Source organism: Marmota marmota, unplaced genomic scaffold (assembly GCF_001458135.2).
Source record: "Marmota marmota marmota unplaced genomic scaffold, marMar, whole genome shotgun sequence".
NCBI classification, from domain to species: Eukaryota; Metazoa; Chordata; class Mammalia; order Rodentia; family Sciuridae; genus Marmota; species Marmota marmota.
Window position 1 is genome coordinate 41602369 of NW_025999977.1, and position 18758 is coordinate 41621126.

The window sequence follows — 18758 nt, forward strand, 5'->3', positions numbered from 1 at the left end:
GAATAACTGTGTGTGTTTTAAGTTGTACAACTCCATCCTAGGTAACACTTTGCCAAAGTCCACAAGTACACATGGGGACCTTGAAGTCCTGAGGATGATAGCCTGTCCACCAACCCCATCCTAATGTGACACATGTGTGTACTGCCAATCATAATGGTTTCATGTCTTTGAACAAACATATATAGCAGAGTCACCACATGAGCAAGCATAAAACATTGCTGGAAAAACAGTGACAATTGGGAGGTATCTGAGAAGTAGTTCTAAGAGATTACAAACTGGTTTTTTGAGCTGAGAAAGGATTTCAGGCTGTGAGAATTGCCCCATTTCTCCCCTACCATCCCAATTTCCATTTCAATACTTGGTAGCAGCAATAAAAAACATGTTTTAAGATTGTTTAATAACTCTCCTATGGCTGTTTGCCTTGCCTGCTGAATGTAAGAATTGTCCAGCACCAGCGGGAAGCCTGGCTGCAAAGGGAGATAACTTCCCAACTGAAAAACTCCCCTGGGACTAGAGCCCTATGTGCACATGCATAGGCAGGAAGCCTCTGCCTTCTTCAGGTGAATGAGCTGGTGCTCAGGGCCACCTGTCTGGGTTCCCTGGGTGTTAGATTTGGTCAGTACCTGGCAGCTGACTTCTGATAAGAAAAACACCTCCCTGGGCAGAACCAGAACTGCCTCAAGGAATTTCTTGCTGTTCATTTAATTTCTAGTTCGTGTCTGGCCGTTGCACAAGTGAAAAATATTGTCTCCCAAGTTTTTACTTACCTTCTCTCCCTTTCGCAATTCCTTTGCTTAACTAAAATCACTCTGCTGTCACACCTAGACCTGCACACTTTGTGACAGCAGGAATACATGTCCATTGCTAAGACTCCCAGACTTGTGTTCAGTGGAGATGGCCTGCACATGTGGATCCAACTTAAGTAGAGCCATTGCAGCCACTTTAATATTTACATACTGGAGCAAAGAGCAGATGCTCCCTGACCACAGACACCCACGATGAGGCACAGAAAGAGGAAGAAGAAATCCACTAAAAGACAGAGTAGGGTAGCCAAAGAGCAAAGGACCGAGGAGAAAGAAACTCGAAAGTGTTTATCTCATCTTTGAACTTCGTCTGCAGTGTCTGATGGTGCATTCATTTTGTCGGTCAGCTGGGATTAGCAAGGGCCATCACTAAAGGGTTCTAAAAGTCAGACCTGATCTTTATGCCTTCTGCATAAAAATTACCAGATAGACCTGCATTATATTAATGAAAAACCAAGACTGAGAATTCTGTTTTGAAAGGCCTTCTGAAGCAATCTGTGGTTTATTGGGGGAAGTGGGCATGTGCTTCCCTGGAAAAAAAAAAAAATTGGAAGCGGGTGCAGTTCCAACATGTTTAATGGGGAGAGGAAACTAGAAAAGAAGCAGACCAAGATCTAATGGAACTGCTCACTGGAAACTTAGAGAGCAATGGTTCTCAAACTCGAATGAAAGACTTTTGGAACACACTGCTGTGCCCCATTCTAGAGCTTTCATTCAGTGGGTCTGGCCAAATTTGTATCTTTGGTAAGTTACCAGGGGATGCTGATGCTGTTGGCCTATATTCCACACCTTGGAACTAGATAGGTGTACCAAATCACTTGTAAATCATGAATGGTGACATAGAATAATGGTTAGGATCTTAAGCCATGATTGAATTTCTTCTATCAGTTTACCCTAAATAGTTATGTGACCTTAGAAAGTGAGGCTCTCTTGGCCTCTAATATCTGTAAATTAGGAAGCTGGACGAGATGGTTTCTGAGATTCTTTCCTTTCAGTTCTATAAGTTAGCATTGAATTAACTGGTTGTGGCAGAGGCCTGCCATTTGCTGTGTCCCATTGATGCTCTTCTACTGGACAGGCCCTTTGATCTCAGAACCCAGGGTCTGGCTTGGTTTGCCTCGTTTCTTCTATCATTTCTTCCCAACATTTGTGGTGATGGCATTAATTTCTCTCCTTTTCTCCTCTGCCTTGTTTTTGTTCATCACTTCTAGGAAGAAGAGCAAAAGCAGGCAGTAAGTGCACTTCAGAATTCTCCTCTGGACTCTTGCTCCTGTGCATGTTCTTCTGTTCCTAATATAAATGTTGCCTCCTTCCCTCTCCCCTTCCTGCACCACATCATCTCTGAGGAATTGGTCATGTGTAAAACCCTCAGTAGTTTCCTCCATGGTGTCTAAAATGGCCTAAAAGTCCTGGTCTTGTTTACCTAGTGGAGCATGTTCTTACTTGAAACCAGAGCTCGTTTAAATTTTTTTAAGTTCACATCTGCTGTGTTTATTTAAATATGCATGATTAGCCAGGCTATCATTGCATTTTCCTGCCCTTTCCTGTTCTGCTCTTTTATGTCTAGAGGGACTTTAATTGCTTGAACCAACTTTCCGGGTGGTGGGGGTGACCTCGGGTCTAAATGCTGTGGCATGAATGAATGTGCATGGAAATGATTAGTTCTTCAGGTAACCCAAGGTGTCTGACAATCTTGAATAAGCTGCTGGACACTCCTGCTCCTCCAGCCCTATTAACAAAATTACTGAGGACAACTGCACAGAAAGTGGTTTGCCGCTCAGAGCAGCTGCAGGGGGACCTTGGGGTTTCTGAGTTATGTGGCTGTCACTGCATGATGTTCAGGGAGGGTGGATGTTCTTCTTTTTCCTGATAGCCACACAAGAAAACCAATTGAGGGTCTATACACAGGAGTAACTTAATTTGTTTATATAAAATAGTCCAGTTTTCAATGCATACATTTTCACATAAGCTAAAGCTCAGTTTACCTCAGGGAAACTAAAACTCAAGAAATATAAATGTTTAGTTTAAAAATCACCCACTTTTTTAATAAAAACACAAACTTGTCCTTGTTTTAGATTAAGAATGAGAATATAAAACATGCTCATTTTTTTCCAGTTAGGAGAGCAGTGGAATCAGCACAGAGCAGAGGAGAGGAAAGGAAGAGCCAGGTGATGAGGGAGGGGCATGAAAGGGGGGTGAAAAGGGACAGCAAGTCAGGGAGAAGGAGGAGGCCCTGGCTGGGAGCCGCCAACCCAACAGCTTTAATGTAACAAAAACTGGTTTGGTTTTGTTCTTGCCTGGAATTGGTTTTGCTGTTTCCCTGATTCACACAAAGTTTTATCTCTTCCATCTTTTGGCACTTCCATTTACAAATGTACATTTACAAAGCAGAGGCTCAATCCCAGGCTTCCTGTGCTTCTACCAGGAAGTGATATGCATCACTTCCTTGTTCAGAGCAAGTCACATGACCACACTTACCTTCATGGAAGGGGCAGGGAGGTATAGTTTTCAAGTGTGCTTAAAAATAGGAGAGAGCAGAAGTTTAAAGCCCCCCTCCCAAGTAGGAGAATGAGTGAGCTGGGTGGAGGGAAGGAAGCAGACCACTGATCCTTCCTCTCCTTTTCCCCTCCCATTTCCCTAGTAGTCTCGTCCCCACTTGTGCAGTATGGCCTTCGTGCTGATCCTGAAGTGTCACTCCCCCAACAGCTGCAGAGATGCACTTTACAGCTAAAGCTACTTGCTGGGAATCTACTTCCAACAGTCTTCCAGACTAGCATCTCCTGATTTCACTCTGTGAAAGAATGGGAAGTGCCCTTCCATTATCTGAGACCTCTCTTTCAAAGAGGGTAGACATCATGAATATTTATTTTAACACTAGTAGTAGAGCTTCCCTACAGTATGTTTTTTTCAAATTTTATGGAATAACATGTAATCTAAGAAATCTAAGAATGCATCATTGTGGGTGTTTCTTAGGCCAAGTTAAAGCTAACACTGAGGGTTGGGGTCATGGTTCAGTGAAAGGGTACTTGCCTAGCATGTATAAAGCCCTGGATTCAATCCCCAGCCCCATATTAATAATAACAACAACAACAACAACAATAACCTTGAGCAGAGAGAGAATTAAATTAAGCACACTCATTTCAGTGACTTTTTATTCTGCATGAGATCATCATCCTCTTAAAGTGGGCAAAATGGGAAACGGATTGCTGCAGACTGCCACTCATAAGCCTCTTGTATGTGGTCTTATGAATTCTCCACAGACAGGGTCCTGAGCCATGTCATAGTCATCCCAGTCTCCTAAGTCTGTTCGTAACACCAATGGGTACAGATAGTTTTGTCCTCACTACAGATGGCTTTCGCCACCATGGTATGAGATAGGGGATGCTGCACTGTTGATCTAGGCAGAAATCCCCGTTTGTCCACCTCACAGGCTTAAACTGGACCCACCTAAGGCTCAGCCCTGAGGCTCTAATTTGGACTAAATGACTAATTTTACATAATTTAGTGCAGTTTTTCACTTGTGTGGCTGAAAAGACTATAAAGCTTTAGAATAAGCCAGGCATGGAAGCTCCTACCTGTAATCCCAGCTTCTCAGTAGGCTGAGGAAGGAGAATCACAGGTTTGAGGCCGACCTCAGCAACTTAGCAAGACCGTGTTTCAAAAATAAAAATAAAAAGGGCTGAGATGTAGGTCAGTGGTAGAGCACCCCTGAGTTCAATCCCCACTACGGGGGGAAGATATCCTAGCTATTTTGTTTTAAACCACATCATTGTAGAGTGAGAGACAAAAAAGTAAGAGTATTAAACACAGGGCTAAGATGTAACCCATTCTTTATCCCAGACTCTGGCTAGCATAGTTTGATTTTTTTTTTCCTATCAAAATATATTATCTTATATAGGTAATAAAGCAATTGTAGAAAACCTATTTTTTTCAGGACTGGGTATTGAACCCAGAGGCGTTCTACCAATGAACTACATCCCCAGTTCTTTTTTATTTTTTGAGACAGGTCTCACTAAGGTATCCAAACTGGCCTTGAACTTGAGATCCTCCTGCCTCAGCCTCCCAAAAATTATAGGTGCATACCACCACGCTCAGCTATAAAAGACTTTTTAAATGAATTTACTAGACATGCTTCCAAAAACAGGCTCTATAAATACATTATAGTGAACTTTTAAGATAGCCCACCTTCTTCTCCCCTTCCCAGGGATTTACTATTACTACCATGATCCTATTTACAGAACATTTCTAACCTACATTTTATGGGGGTTTCATGACACACAATCTCTAGTTCACTGCAGACACCAACTGTTAGTCCCGCAATTTAATTCAATTCTGACACTACCTGGAGTTTACCCAGAACCCATAGGTTAAGGACTCATCTCACAAGATTGACCCCTACTTCCGTCACCAACTATAAGTAGCACACACTTATGTCTGATTTAACTGCAAATCATGACCCCTTCCCCAAGTTCAATAATTTGCTCTAATGGCTCCTGGAACTTGGGGAACACTTCACTTGCTATTAACAGATTTATTATAAAGGATATTATACAGATAAACAGCCAGATGAAGAGGGCAAGGTCCAGAAGGGTCCAGAAGCACAGGAGCTTCTATCCCTGTGGTGTTGTAGGTCTCTACCTCCTGGGCTGTGAGTGCCTTTACTAATCCCAGAGCCTCTTTGTTGAGGGTTTATGGAGGTTCTGTTAGATAAGCAGGATTGAGTAAGTCATTGGCTCTTGGTGACCAACTCCATCTCCAGCCCCTCTCCCCTCCTCAGAAGTCTCGTGAGGTTTGAAGGTTCCAGCTTTCTAATCGTGCCCTGGTCTTTCTGGCAGCCACCTCCCATGTTGAGCTGTCTAAGGGGCCCTGACCACCAGCCATCTGATTAGAATGTAAAGGACCCCCCTTCACCCTGGAGATTTCAAGGATTTTTTAGAAGCTCTTCTGCTAAGAATCTGAGAGGAGAGATGTTTTAGTCCGCTTTTTCATTGCTGTGAAAAAACATCTGAAAGCAACAAAGAGGAAAAATTTATGTGGTGCTCACAGTTTCAGAGGTCTCAGTCCATAGATGACCACATTGGTTGCCCTGGGCCCAAGATGAGGCAGAATATCATGGCAGAGGGGCATGGCAGAGGAAAGCAGCTCAGGACATGACAGTCAGGAAGCAGAGAGACTCTGCTCACTAGAGTTTATATTTAGTCAAATAAAAACCCCAAAGTCATGCTCACAGTGGTCTACCTCCTGCAGCCACGCCCTACCTGCCTACAGTCACCATCCAGTTAATAGCTATCAGCAGCCAGGCACAGTGGCGCATGCCTGTAACCCCAGCAGCTCGGGTGGCTGAGACGGGAGGATCACAAATTCAAAGCCAACCTCAGCAAAAGCGAAGAGCTAAGCAACTCAGTGAGACTCCTTCAAATCTAAGTCCTAATAGAAGATCAAATGCATACTTACTGTCTCACAGAATCACAGATTGCTTTGGCTTTGGGGAACTTGAGAATAATGGGAATGACTGTTACTTTAAGAACTTTGAGGCCAAAGGTCGGGGCATAGCTCGGCGTAGCGCCTTGGCTTCAATTTCCAGCACTCAAAAACAAATTTTAAAAAATAAATCAAATTTTAAAAAGCTTTGTTGCTAGAGTTTTACATTCAGCCTCAGCCAAGTGCTCTGAGTGTCATCAGGACTGGTGATTCTCCTGCCTTTCTCCTTCCCTATCCCTTCTTAGATCTAAGGGTCATGATGAAGGGCAGAATGGCCTATGTCAGATAAGACTCCACTGAGTATCCAGCCCATTCTGTGGTTTAAGAGGCTGGGGATTAAACTGTGTCAGATGGGACAGGGTCAGTCAGGCTCAAGATCATCATCAGGATACAATTAAAGGACTTTGCTTTCTTTGCTGTTGTATCCCCAGTCACTAGCCCATCCTGTCCCATAGTAGATACTCAATAAATATTTGTTAAATGATAACCAGTAATAACCAAAAACTGTATGAATTAATAATTGTGTTAATTGTAAGGAACAAAACTGATTTTAAGTACCTATAACTGATTTTGCTCAAGATACTCTCACATGATAGGTAGATCCTTTCAGGAAACTAAACTATAGTTCAGAAATATATAAAGGAATTAGGAAAACAAAATTCAGTGTTACTAAACAAATAGGAACATCAAGGTAAAATATTAGTATTATTAGCTCTATTATTATTGCCTAAAGAACAGATAATGATTATGTAGAATAAAATTGCCCTCTTTTTTCCTAACACAGGTAATCTATAAAGAGCAGGATATCTATAGTCATTTGGGAATATTCTAATCATTGCTCAATGCCAGCATGTTACAAAGGACACACTAATGCAACAGCATGCTGAAGAGGACCCTACTGGCAGTAATGTACATGACTGTTGGTGTGTGCACTGGAACCCTGGCTCTCCTGACTCTAGATCAAACAAGATCTCAATTTAATTTGTTCATATTCACTCTAGGAATGTCTCAGGGCTCCATTTTTCCCAGTAACTCAGTACATCATCAAACTTCATTGCTGGATCTCTTGCAGCCAATGAAATGAGCTGTCCAAGGCAAGGGGTTGAGTTTATTCATGAAGTTTGTGTTTCCTTAGACAGATCATTCTGCATGGCATATCCATGGGAACACGAGGCTCAAAGATGGCAACTTTAGATAGTAGAAGTTATTTAAGGATAGAGGAGGCTGCCACAGAAGTGACCGTAACCCAGATTAGTAGTGGGGTAATGTAGCTGTCACCCTGGAAATGATGTAATTAGAGGAACCTTTGGGGGCTGCTAAGAGACTATTGCCCTGCTTAGGACGTCTCCATGCTTAGGACCTACCTCTCTTTTTATGTCAGTAGTTGGGGTATCAAGTGGAACCTTGCTCTCACGCCCTCTCTGGTCTCCAAGCCCCAGACAGTCCACAACAACAAAGCAAGCAGGGTTTGGGCTGACTCCCAGAAGTGTGCATTTTTGATCATGGCTCCACCAAATATGCCTCAGAGGAAGGACACTCAGCATTTAGTAACCCATGGCCAACCTACAAGGGCTCCCACAAACCTCATGAAACTCACTTTGTAATTTGAGAGAAAGTCCCCCCCAAAATCACCCTACATGACAACAAATACGTACCTCCTCTTTTTCCATCAAAGAGATCGTTGGTGCACCCCTTGATGCTAGCATGCCTCACGGTCATTTCCCCTTCCTGATTCCTTTCACCTTTGTTCACCTTTCATCAGGAAGTGATCCAGATTCACATGCTTCTAAAGTCGGGGTTCTCTGGCCCCACTATGCTCTGACTTAGAAGCTTGACTCTGCTTCTTCCTGAGAGGTAAAGAGTTACCATTCCTTTGTTTATTCAGCAGTGTTTTACCACATGTGCTCAAGGCAACAAGCTTGGGCTCTCAGAGGATGAAAGGATAATATCACCCTCAAGTAGTATGAAAGTAATTTTGCAGCTGACACAGTGCCCTAAATGTAGTAACTCAAGCCTGCTCATGTTTTCCTGAGCCTTCTGCATCGCTGCTGCCCTCCTGTGTTTGCAGTGCATGGATGTTCTTTGGTAAGTGTACTACCTTACATGACTGTCCCACAAACCTTTAGTCTGGGTCCCAGTCCCAGGATATGTACATATGTCCAGAAGTCCAATTGCCCGCCGAGGCTTCTGTCTGCCATGTGTGTTCATTCTTTGGCACCTGTGCTTACTGTAGGCATCTTCAGTTCCTTTTTGGGTTTTTTGTTTTTGTTTTCAAAAAAAAAAAAAAAAGGGAAATACTATTTACAATATCAAAAGTAGATATCTGTATGTCACTCCCCCAAGTTTTTCCCTCAACTTTTTTTTTGCGGGGAACTAGGGATTGAACCCAGGTGCACTCCACCACTGAGTTATAGTCCCAGCCCTTATCACTTTGAGGCAGGGTCTCACTAAATTGCTGACCCTGGCCTCAAACTTGCAATCCCCCTTCCTCAGCCTCCCAAGTACTGGGATTACAGGTGTGCACTACCATGTCTATCTCACCCCCAAAACTCCCTGAATATCCACGAGGAGTTTGCAGTATGAAGATACAAGGGGAAATGTACTTGGCATCTGTACAGTGTTTATCATCACTCTCATCAAAGACAAGCTAAAAGGTTTCTCTCTTTTTTTTTTTTTTTCAGTTGCAGTTGGACACAATATCTTTATTTTATTTATTTTTATGTGGTGCTGAAGATCAAACCCAGGGCCTTGTACTTGATAGGCTAGTGTTTTCCCGCTGAGCCATAACCCCAGCCCTAAAAGGTTTTTCATTTACTTTTTTCCCCCAGTGCTAAGGATGGAACCCCAGGGCCTCACACTCTAGGCAGGTGATTTACCTCTGAGCTTCCCCTCCTGCCCCTCGCACCTACTTTTTATTTCCCTTCTGTATTATATTCCTAACTTTCCCTCCCTTAACCAGAATGCACACAAAATATGAAAATTGTGCTCCAAGGTCTCCAGGAAAATTCTCTCCATGCCCAACTAGAGAAATTCTCTTTCCATGGAAGAATATTGAACTTCTAGAACACACAAACTCCCCCAGTCTGAATCTCAGCAAAGGATTAACAGAAAAAGATGAGTGAAAGATGCCATCTCTGTTTGGAGCCTGAGAACCTGGAAAAATGAAGAAGTAAAAGGGGGATAGGAGGACCGGGGATGGCTCAGTGGTAGAGTGCCGAGGCACTGTTTTCTATCTGGCACCAAATAAAAATAGAGGAATTGTGTCCATTAAAAAAGGGGGAGGGATATGATCTGGATTAGGAAGCGGAGGTTGATCTGACTTGAGGCATATTAGGTTATGTAGAATAGACAGGCAGTAAGAGTGCATGCTGCGCACTCCTGCTCTGTAGAGATGGCTGAGACCTTCAGTACCTTTATTATTATATATTATTAGTAACTTAAAATGATAGGAAATTTGCTATTTATTAATTGCTTCCTCACTTCAAAATTTAGCTCATGCCTTTAGCCAGGAAACTACTAACTTTAGCTCCTAGTTTAACAGGAAACTAAGAGAGAATCTAGAATTCTCTCAGACCTGTGGCCACATCTGACAAATGTGCAGGAGTCTATCCTTGGCCTTGAAGATTCTAACTAAATCTGAGACTACTGGTAGTTTCCCTTCCTTCCACAGCAGCTCACTGCCTAGAAGGAAAGCCCAGGACAGGGCTAGGGGTGTAATTCAGTGCCTGGCATGGGCAAGGCCTGGGCCTGATCCTGGGCAACACAACAACAACACAGCACAACAACTGCGTGGATCAGCTTCTGCAGGACGGCATGACTCTGAGTCATCTCCAGGCAGGTTTTTCTCCTTGGCATGGCTGACCATAACTCTGGGGCCAGATAACTCTTTTGGGAGGAGCTGTCCTGGGCATGGCAGGATGTTTAGCAGCAACCTTAAACTCACCCACTAAATGCCCCCACCCTCAGGCCCTCAGCTGGTTAAACTGTCCCAGTTAAGGAGCCCTGCACTGAACCCAGAGCATCTCTCTCTGATCCTCCCGTGAGCCTCCGAGACACTCAGAATCCCCATTCTGATATTTGGGTTTGGCATGAATATGAAGAGATTTTTGGTCTCCTTCCCCACAGGTCACTCCACTGTCCATTTGTGTGGGGTATTTCATAATTATCCTCATCAGCCTGTGAAGTAGATATCATCCCCATTGTCAGATGAAGCATCTCAGGTGCTGAGAGGTTAAGTTGCCCAAGGGCACACAGCTAGTAAATGGAATCCAGACTAGGTCTACCTAATGGCAAAGCCTGGACGGCAACCACCACATTATATAAACAGGCACTCAACAAAGAGTGGAGTGTTGTTGGAGAAGATGCCATACTCCACCACATAGGTTTTGTAAGATGCAGTTAAATTTGACTCACTGAATTTTTTTTTCTGACACATCTGATTTTATTCAGATAGCAGTCGAATCATACATGGTCCAAGGAAACCCAAACAATAAATCAAATAAAATCAGATGTTACAGATTAGTCTTCAAACTTTATAGCCAATGATGCCATGCTTGGCTATGCTCTCTCCAATATAAAACCACATCCACACTTCAGTAGCCACCAAACCATCCAACACAGCTTCCTTAACTGTGAGCTGTTTGAAGCTACCAGTTTGAGCACTGTTGTCTGTTTTTTGTTGTTGTTGTTGGTTTTTGTTTTTTCAGGCTCTTGAGTAGTCTTAGGGATCTCAGCAGGGGTTGGAGGAAGAGCTCAACCTTGGCAAAATGCCAAAATATGGCCAGTTAAGGATTTGAGTAAGTCACAGCAGCATTCACCAGTGCGAGGGCCTTCTCTGAGTGGTTACACACAAACTGGGCCATGGTCCTAGGGCAGAAGGTCCATTGCCCCAAAAGACCTGCTGAATGTCACCCCCTAGAAGGACCCACCACTCACTCACCGAATTTTAAAATACCACTGCTGTTGGTCTGGTAACTGATTAGCGTTGAATGAGGACCACACTTTCCTGGAGCCTATGTTAGTATTTGTTTATAATATGGAATCTTCGTGTTTGATCTTCATTTTTAGAGATTTTTCTCTTGGTGAAGTCCCTGATCATTTGGCTGAGAACTGGCTTTGAAATACTGCAGTAAGGACTAATAGGGAGAGCAAATCCAAATAGTACTGGGCATCCCAGAGAAACAAGTAGAAAGAGTAAAGCTAGTGTTGGGATTTATGAGCTTCCCTAGCTGAAAGTTCAAATTTAAACTTTCTTTTGATCTTTGGGCTTATGGCAAATTTTAATAGGTTGTTCTTTGTCCCAGAAATTCAGTATGCCATCTCTCTTCACTAAGAAAGTTAAGTCAACACCTTACCACCCACCCCTTTTATAATATGGAATCTTAGTGTTTGATTTTCCTTTTATAGAGATTTTTCTCTTGGTGAAGTCCCTGATCATTTGGCCGAGAACTGATCCCAGAGTAGGCTCACTCTTCTATATAATTTAGTGTGGCTTCAGCAGATACAGTTGTGGGTTGAGAACCATCACCTTCTGTCATTGCCAACACTGTCAGTCCTGGGACACCAGCAAGCCACCACAGAGAGTGAGGTCATGTGTGAGCTCTGAGTTTCCTGATGTGATATAGGAAAAGCCGGCGGCAGCCCTCTGCAGAGGGACCTCACCCTTCTATCAGACACCTGTGCATTGACAAGACGTGAGGCTCTCTTCAGCCCCATTTGGGGTGTTTAGGAGCCAGGTTCATCTTCCACAGAATCTGCTGACACGGGCTGAGGATGTGGCTGAAGCGGTAGCACGCTCGCCTGGCATGCGTACGGCCCGGGTTCGATCCTCAGCACCACATACAAACAAAGGTGTTGTGTCCGCCAAAAAAAAAAAAAATAAATAAATAAATATTAAAATTCTCTCTCTCTCTCTTTAAATAAATAAATAAGTAAAATAAAGATATTATGTACAACTAAAAAATAAATATTTTTTTAAAAAAATCTGCTGACACAAGCTCACAGGTGACACCTTGCTAAGACAGCTCTGCAGGTGCCTCCTTTCCCTGCATCCGATCCAGCCCAGAGGGAACCACAGCCTACACTTCGCTTGCTGCCCATGGCTGTCTTTCTTGTCGCCTCCTATTGTCTGTGGCTCCTGTCTCCAGCCCTTACTCCCAGCAGTCTGAACCCTTGTCAGGTGAGGCAATCATTTCTCATCTTGCAGCAGGACATACAGTGTGGTAGCAGATAACCTGTCCCCTTGCTCCTGCTCCTTCCACAGCTGATGAGGCAGCTGGATCCCCCAAGATACAGCTCAGCGGCAGCATGGCTGGCAACAGTGTGTGCTGCTCACCTCTTCTTTTTTTTTTTTATTGGTTGTTCAAAACATTACAAAGCTCATGGCACATCATCTTTCATACATTTGATTCAAGTGGGTTATGAACTCCCATTTTTACCCCAAATACAAATTGCAGAATCACATTGGTTACACATCCACATTTTTACATAATGCCATATTTGTGACTGTTGTATTCTGCTGCCTTTCCTATCCCCTACTATCCCCCCTCCCCTCCCCTCCCATCTTCCCTCTCTACCTCATCTGTTGTTGTTCAATTCTCTCCCTTGTTTTTCCCCCCCTTTCCCCTCACAACCTCTTATATGTAATTTCGTATAACATTGAGGGTTTCCTTCCGTTTCCATGCAGTTTCCCTTTTCCCTCCCTTTCTCTCCCCCCACTCGTCTCTGTTTAATGTTAATCTTTTCCTCCTGCTCTTCTTCCCTGCTCTGATCTTAGTTGCTCTCTTTATATCAAAGAAGACATTTGGCATTTGTTTTTTAAGGATTGGCTAGCTTCACTTAGCATAATCTGCTCTAATGCCATCCATTTCCCTGCAAAATCCATGATTTTGTCATTTTTTAGTGCTGCGTAATACTCCATTGTGTATAAATGCCACAGTTTTTTAATCCATTCATCTATTGAAGGGCATCTGGGTTGATTCCAAAGTCTAGCTATTGTGAATTGTGCTGCCATGATCATTGATGTGGCAGTATCCCTATAGTATGCTCTTTTAAGGTCCTCAGGGAATAGACCGAGAAGGGCGATAGCTGGGTCAAATGGTGGTTCCATTCCCAGCTTTCCTAGGAATCTCCATACTGCTTTCCATATTGGCCGCACCAGTTTGCAGTTCCACCAGCAATGTACAAGTGTACCCTTTTCCCCACATCCTCGCCAGCACTTATTGTTGCTTGACTTCATAATGGCTGCCAATCTTACTGGAGTGAGATGGTATCTTAGGGTGGTTTTGATTTGCATTTCTCTGACTGCTAGAGATGGTGAGCATTTTTTCATGTACTTATTGATAGATTGTATGTCCTCCTCTGAGAAGTGTCTGTTCGGGTCCTTGGCCCATTTGTTGATTGGGTTATTTGTTATCTTATTGTTTAATTTTTTGAGTTCTTTGTATATTCTGGAAATTAGGGCTCTATCTGAAGTGTGAGGAGTAAAGATTTGTTCCCAGGATGTAGGCTCCCTATTTACTTCTCTTATTGTTTCTCTTGCTGAGAAAAAACTTTTTAGTTTAAGTAAGTCCCATTTGTTTATTCTTGTTATTAACTCTTGGGCTATGGGCGTCCTATTAAGGAATTTGGAGCCCGACCCCACAATATGTAGATCGGAGCCAACTTTTTCTTCTATCAGGCACAGAGTCTCTGATTTGATATCAAGCTCCTTGATCCATTTTGAGTTAACTTTTGTGCATGGCGAGAGAAAGGGGTTCAGCTTCATTTTGTTGCATATGGATTTCCAGTTTTCCCAGCACCATTTGTTGAAGACTCTCACCTCTTCTTGCCGAAGAAAGTGTTCAAAGTCTGTTCTTTTTTTTTTTTTTTTCTAAGAGAGAGAGAGAGAGAGAGAGAATCTTTTAATATTTATCTTCTAGTTTTCGGCGGACACAACATCCTTGTTTGTATGTGGTGCTGAGGATCGAACCCGGGCTGCACACACACCAGGCGAGCGCGCCACCGCCTGAGCCACATCCCCTGCCCATCAAAGTCTGTTCTTTATCCATCCCAGTTCTTCATACGGTCGTGGTTGCTTTGCCTAAACTTCAGACTTGCGACTTCTTTCTCCCAACATCATTTTTTGCTTTTCTGAGAGGACCTCTAAAAATAGGCAATACAGAAGCCAGTTTGTTTAATTTAAATACACTGCAGCAAAATGGAGGTAATTGTCCACACAGGCCATCTGCTCCCTGGCAGGTATCCATGTGTCAGAGAGAGAGATGGAGACTGACGTGTCCTCCGTCCTGTTGCCATGATAACAGCCAGGCTGAGAGTTTTTGATGCTGCCCCGCTGAGAACTTAACTCTCAACAGCAGGCTTTTGCCACAGCCTCTTGTCTGGGATTCGTCACTTGAGTATAATGTGTACCAAGGAGACAAAATTCTTACCTGTTCTATGAGGGAGAAGAAGGAAAGGAAGTTCTATTTATGGAGCCCCTACTATGTGCCAGGCCAAGAGCTGTGCCATATCATTTTCCTGCTAAAGATAGCACCTTCTCTGCGTGCATCTGGCCTTCTGGCCAACTCTTTCTGCCTCAGCAGGTGAGTCCCTCTCTGTGCTCAGATGAGGGCTAGGGAGGCAACACTGTGTCCTCAGCTCACCTTCTCTGGCATTCTTTGTACCTGTTTTGGCTCCACTGTTAGATCTGTGTTCTAGATAAGGGTGTAAGTCATAGTTCCTATATTCCCCTTTCACATGTCTTGCTCTTACTGGGAATTTGTTTGTTTGTTTGTTTGTTTATTATTCTAGGAATTAAACTCAGGGGTGCTTTGCCACTGAGCTAAGTCCCCAGCCATTTTTTTATTTTTTATTTTGAGAAAGGGTTTCGCTAAGTTGATTAAGGCCTTGCTAAGGTGCTGAGGCTGGCCTTGTACTTAGGATCCTCCTGCCTCAGCCTCTCAAGTCACTAGAATTATAGGCGTGTGCCACCATGCTCAGCTCTGGAAATGAAATTGACTTATAAAATCATGGTTAGCTTCAGCTGGGCACTGTGGCACACACCTGTAATCCTAGCAGCCCAGCAGCCAGCAAAAATGAGGTGCTAAGCAACTCAGTGACACCCTTTCTCTAAATAAATTACAAAACAGGGCTGGGGATCTGGCTTAGTGACTAGGTACCCCTGAGTTAAATCCCCAGTACCCTCTCCCAGCATCCCCCCCAAAAAAGAAAGAAAATCATAGTTGGCTTCAGCAGTAAGAAGTCTTGGTTGGTTCATATTCCTTCTGGCCTGAGAAACCTGGTGCTGTGTCTGGCATGGTGGCCCAGGCCTATAATCCCAGCATCGTAGTAAGACTCTGTCTCAAAATCAAAAGGGCTGAATATGTAGCTCAGAGGTAAAACACCCCTGGTTTCCATCCCCAGTACTGAGAGGGGGGTGGGAAGGAAGGTGGGACTGTGACCTGTGTGCTTAGGTTTCTCCTAGCAGTTGATGTCATTAGAAGATCTGTGCACCCTCTTAGTCTTTCTACTGATTTGTTTTTGACCTTGTCACTCTTTAGGTCTCAGTCTCCTCAAATAAAAAATGAACATCGACCTAAGACAGGCTATTTTCCTGTGGTCATGAACCTCTAAAATTGAAAGCATAATTTCTAAGTACTGTTTTTGGAATGTGATCCACGCCTTTCTCAGGTTCTCAGAGTCTTTGCTGATTTGAAAAGTGAAGAGCCAGCAGCTCAGGGAGTTATAGAGATTGCAGTGCATCTCTGGCTCTACTTTCCCAGCAGAATTGTTTTCCACTCTAAGGGACCTCTGTATTCAGAGAACCTGAGTTACAGGACGTGTATTGTGTTGAGCCTTAGAACTAAACACAATAGCGTCCTGTAACTCAAGTTCTCTGAAGAACTGGGATTACAGTACTACCCTGTGTGTACTCAGGCCTTAGTTATAGGTAGCATTACAACAAGATTCCACTGTCCTGTGTCAGGAAATCTTAAAACCCTGAGTGGCGTGCTGCAGCGCTTCCCTGCTTCACCAGGCTGATGCTCCCTCTTGACAGCTGCGACCCAGAATCACTCAGTGCTTTCATGCCTACCACTGGAAGGCTTATCCCCATTCCCTTGAGCCACCTGACTCATTCCTCCACCATACAGATTTCTGTGTGATTTTCAGGTTTCCCATAATCTCAGTGCCTACAGTGGGGTGCACAACCCGGCCTCCCACTCTGCCACTTATTCTGGGTTCCTTTGCCTTGAGCTGAGCGCTTGGCAGTCTCCATGGAGAAGGCCTGCCTTTCCAGCATAAAAACCCGTCTGTGCTTCTGAGGCAAGGTGCAGTTGCACATTGTGGCCCATGCCTTTTGGGTAGGCAGAGAGTTAACAGACGTACCAGATTCCTGAGTGAGGGTCAGCATGTTGCAGGGGCTGCTCTGCACTGCAGGCGCTGTGTCAAACTGTGTGCCATATACGCTCCAGCTTGTACTTATGTAATTAGAAGGACCTGTCTCATACTGTCTTGTGGAGAGAGATGGTCCCTTTTCTGCATAATGCCTGCTCCCTGCAACTTCTCATCCACTGCATTTGCAAGAGGCCTCAGTGAGTAGCATCTCTGGTATTGATTCCTTTCATGGGGAAGGTATAGGTTGCAAGTAGAATATGTCATCATGTGACCGTGAAATGGCTGTGGAGCACTCAAAAGCATGTCCTTCACTTACAGAGTGATTCCAGCTGAAGCCAAAAGCAGAGCTCCTTTGGCATTTCTGAGATGATATAACTTGGTGAAGATGATAGGTCAAGGAATGTTCTGTCTGAAAAAGACCTCAAGAGTCAGTTAGCTGATCTCCCTCAGTTTACAAACCAGCAGATTGAGCCCCAGGAATGGTAAGGTATATTTGCTACACAGTAAAGAAAAGAAGCCAGGGCTTCTGGTCCATGCCTTTGTTGTTGAAGCGCTCTTCCTCCCTCAACATTCATCTAAGGCAGTGGGAACATCTAGGCTTGCCCCTTAGAGCCTGCAATTCCCCCTCTTCTTTGGAAAGCAGAGAAATGCCCCTAGGTCCTGGTAATTATTGACAAAGTAAAGAAGTTCAATGTCAGGACAGACTAACATATTCAGATCCCTAGCTTATTCTCATTAGGAAAATGTTTTCCTGATTATCAGTCTCTGCCTCTCTCCTCATCTGTAGGCATCTTTCTTGGGGTCTTTGGCCTGTCATGAGGGCCTCTGGTCCTGGTCTCACATCCCTGCATCTCTCCTTTCTCTCGCTATCAATCAAATGTCCATCACATACAACTGATCTGCTGATGTTTTTTTCTAATCAACCCTAGTGCATGTATTACCTTGTTTTTTCTTTTGATACTGGGGATTCAACCCAACGGCAGTTTACCACTGAGCTACATCCCCAATCTTTTTTTATTTTATTTGTTTGTTTGTTTGTTTGTTTGTTTTAAAGAGAGGGAGGGAGGGAGAATTTTTTTTTTAATATTTATTTTTTAGTTCTCAGCGGACACAACATCTTTGTTTGTAATGTGGTGCTGAGGATCGAACCTGGGCTGCATGCATGCCAGGCGAGCGCACTACCGCTTGAGCCACATCCCCAGCCCCTCTTTTTTTATTTTTTATTTTTGACACAGGATCTTGCTAAGTCCCTGAGACTGGCTTTGAACTTGTAGTCCTCCTGTGTCAACCTCCCAAGTGGCTGGGATTGTAGACATCTGCCATAGCTCCCAGCTAGTGTATATATTATCTATTGCTACATAAAAAAATTACCCCAAAACCTAGAGACTTAGCAAAACAAATGCTGTTTATGGCACAGCTTCTGTGGGCCAGGAACCCAGGTGCAATTTCCTGGTCCTTCAGCTCAGACCCTCTCACAAGGCTGCAGTTAGCGTGTGGGCCAAGGCTGTAGTCAGTTCAAGGCTCAACAGCTCATGTGGTTGTTGGCAGGTTCAGTTCGTCATGGTTTGTTGAAGTGAAGGCCTCCATTCAGTAATGGCTGATGGACAGAAGCCACCCTCAGTGCTTCTCCATGGGGTCACTCACAGGATGGCAGCTGACCTCACCAGAGCAAGCAAGCAGGAGAATGTGAGCAGTACAGTCACATTCATTTATAACCTCATCTCAGAAGTGGCATCCCCTTTGTCTGATTCATTAGAAGCAAGTCACTAAGTCCAGCCCACACTCCAGGAGAGGGAATTAGATCAGGATGTGAATGGAGGGGATCATTTGGGGCCATCAGATGTCTGGCTACCACATTTCGTTATCTAGTTAGTATTTCATATAAGGATTTACTGGTGGCTATAGATTTATTACTTCCTGGAGATTATTGCCTACTCTGGCTACTTTCCCACTTTCCATTACAGAAGAAAAAGGGTCAGAAACTTGATGCTCCTCATTGTCACTTAACAAGTATTTATTAAGCGTTTACTTGTGCTGAGCACAATGATGCCAAGAATGAAATTTAAGAAGCGAGATAGGGCTGGGACAAAAGCGAAGGGT

At 43.8% G+C, this 18758-nt stretch overlaps 1 protein-coding gene and 1 pseudogene across 20 annotated transcripts in view; one reads left to right on the forward strand and one right to left on the reverse strand.

The window, feature by feature from the left end:
* Dtnb (dystrobrevin beta) overlaps positions 1–18758 on the forward strand; it is a 203403-nt gene that overhangs the window by 169380 nt on the left and 15265 nt on the right. For 13 of the 20 annotated variants that reach the window (XM_048804701.1, XM_048804709.1, XM_048804704.1 and 10 more), the window contains one exon: positions 2015–2035. The exons of 6 other annotated variants lie outside the window; for them this stretch is intronic. In XM_048804701.1, the coding sequence (XP_048660658.1) occupies positions 2015–2035 (21 nt within the window). Of the gene's footprint in view, positions 1–2014; positions 2036–8169; positions 8340–18758 lie in introns of those variants that run through there. One more of the 20 variants, XM_048804715.1, reaches the window with a different exon arrangement.
* LOC107136955 lies at positions 10810–11667 on the reverse strand (annotated as a pseudogene).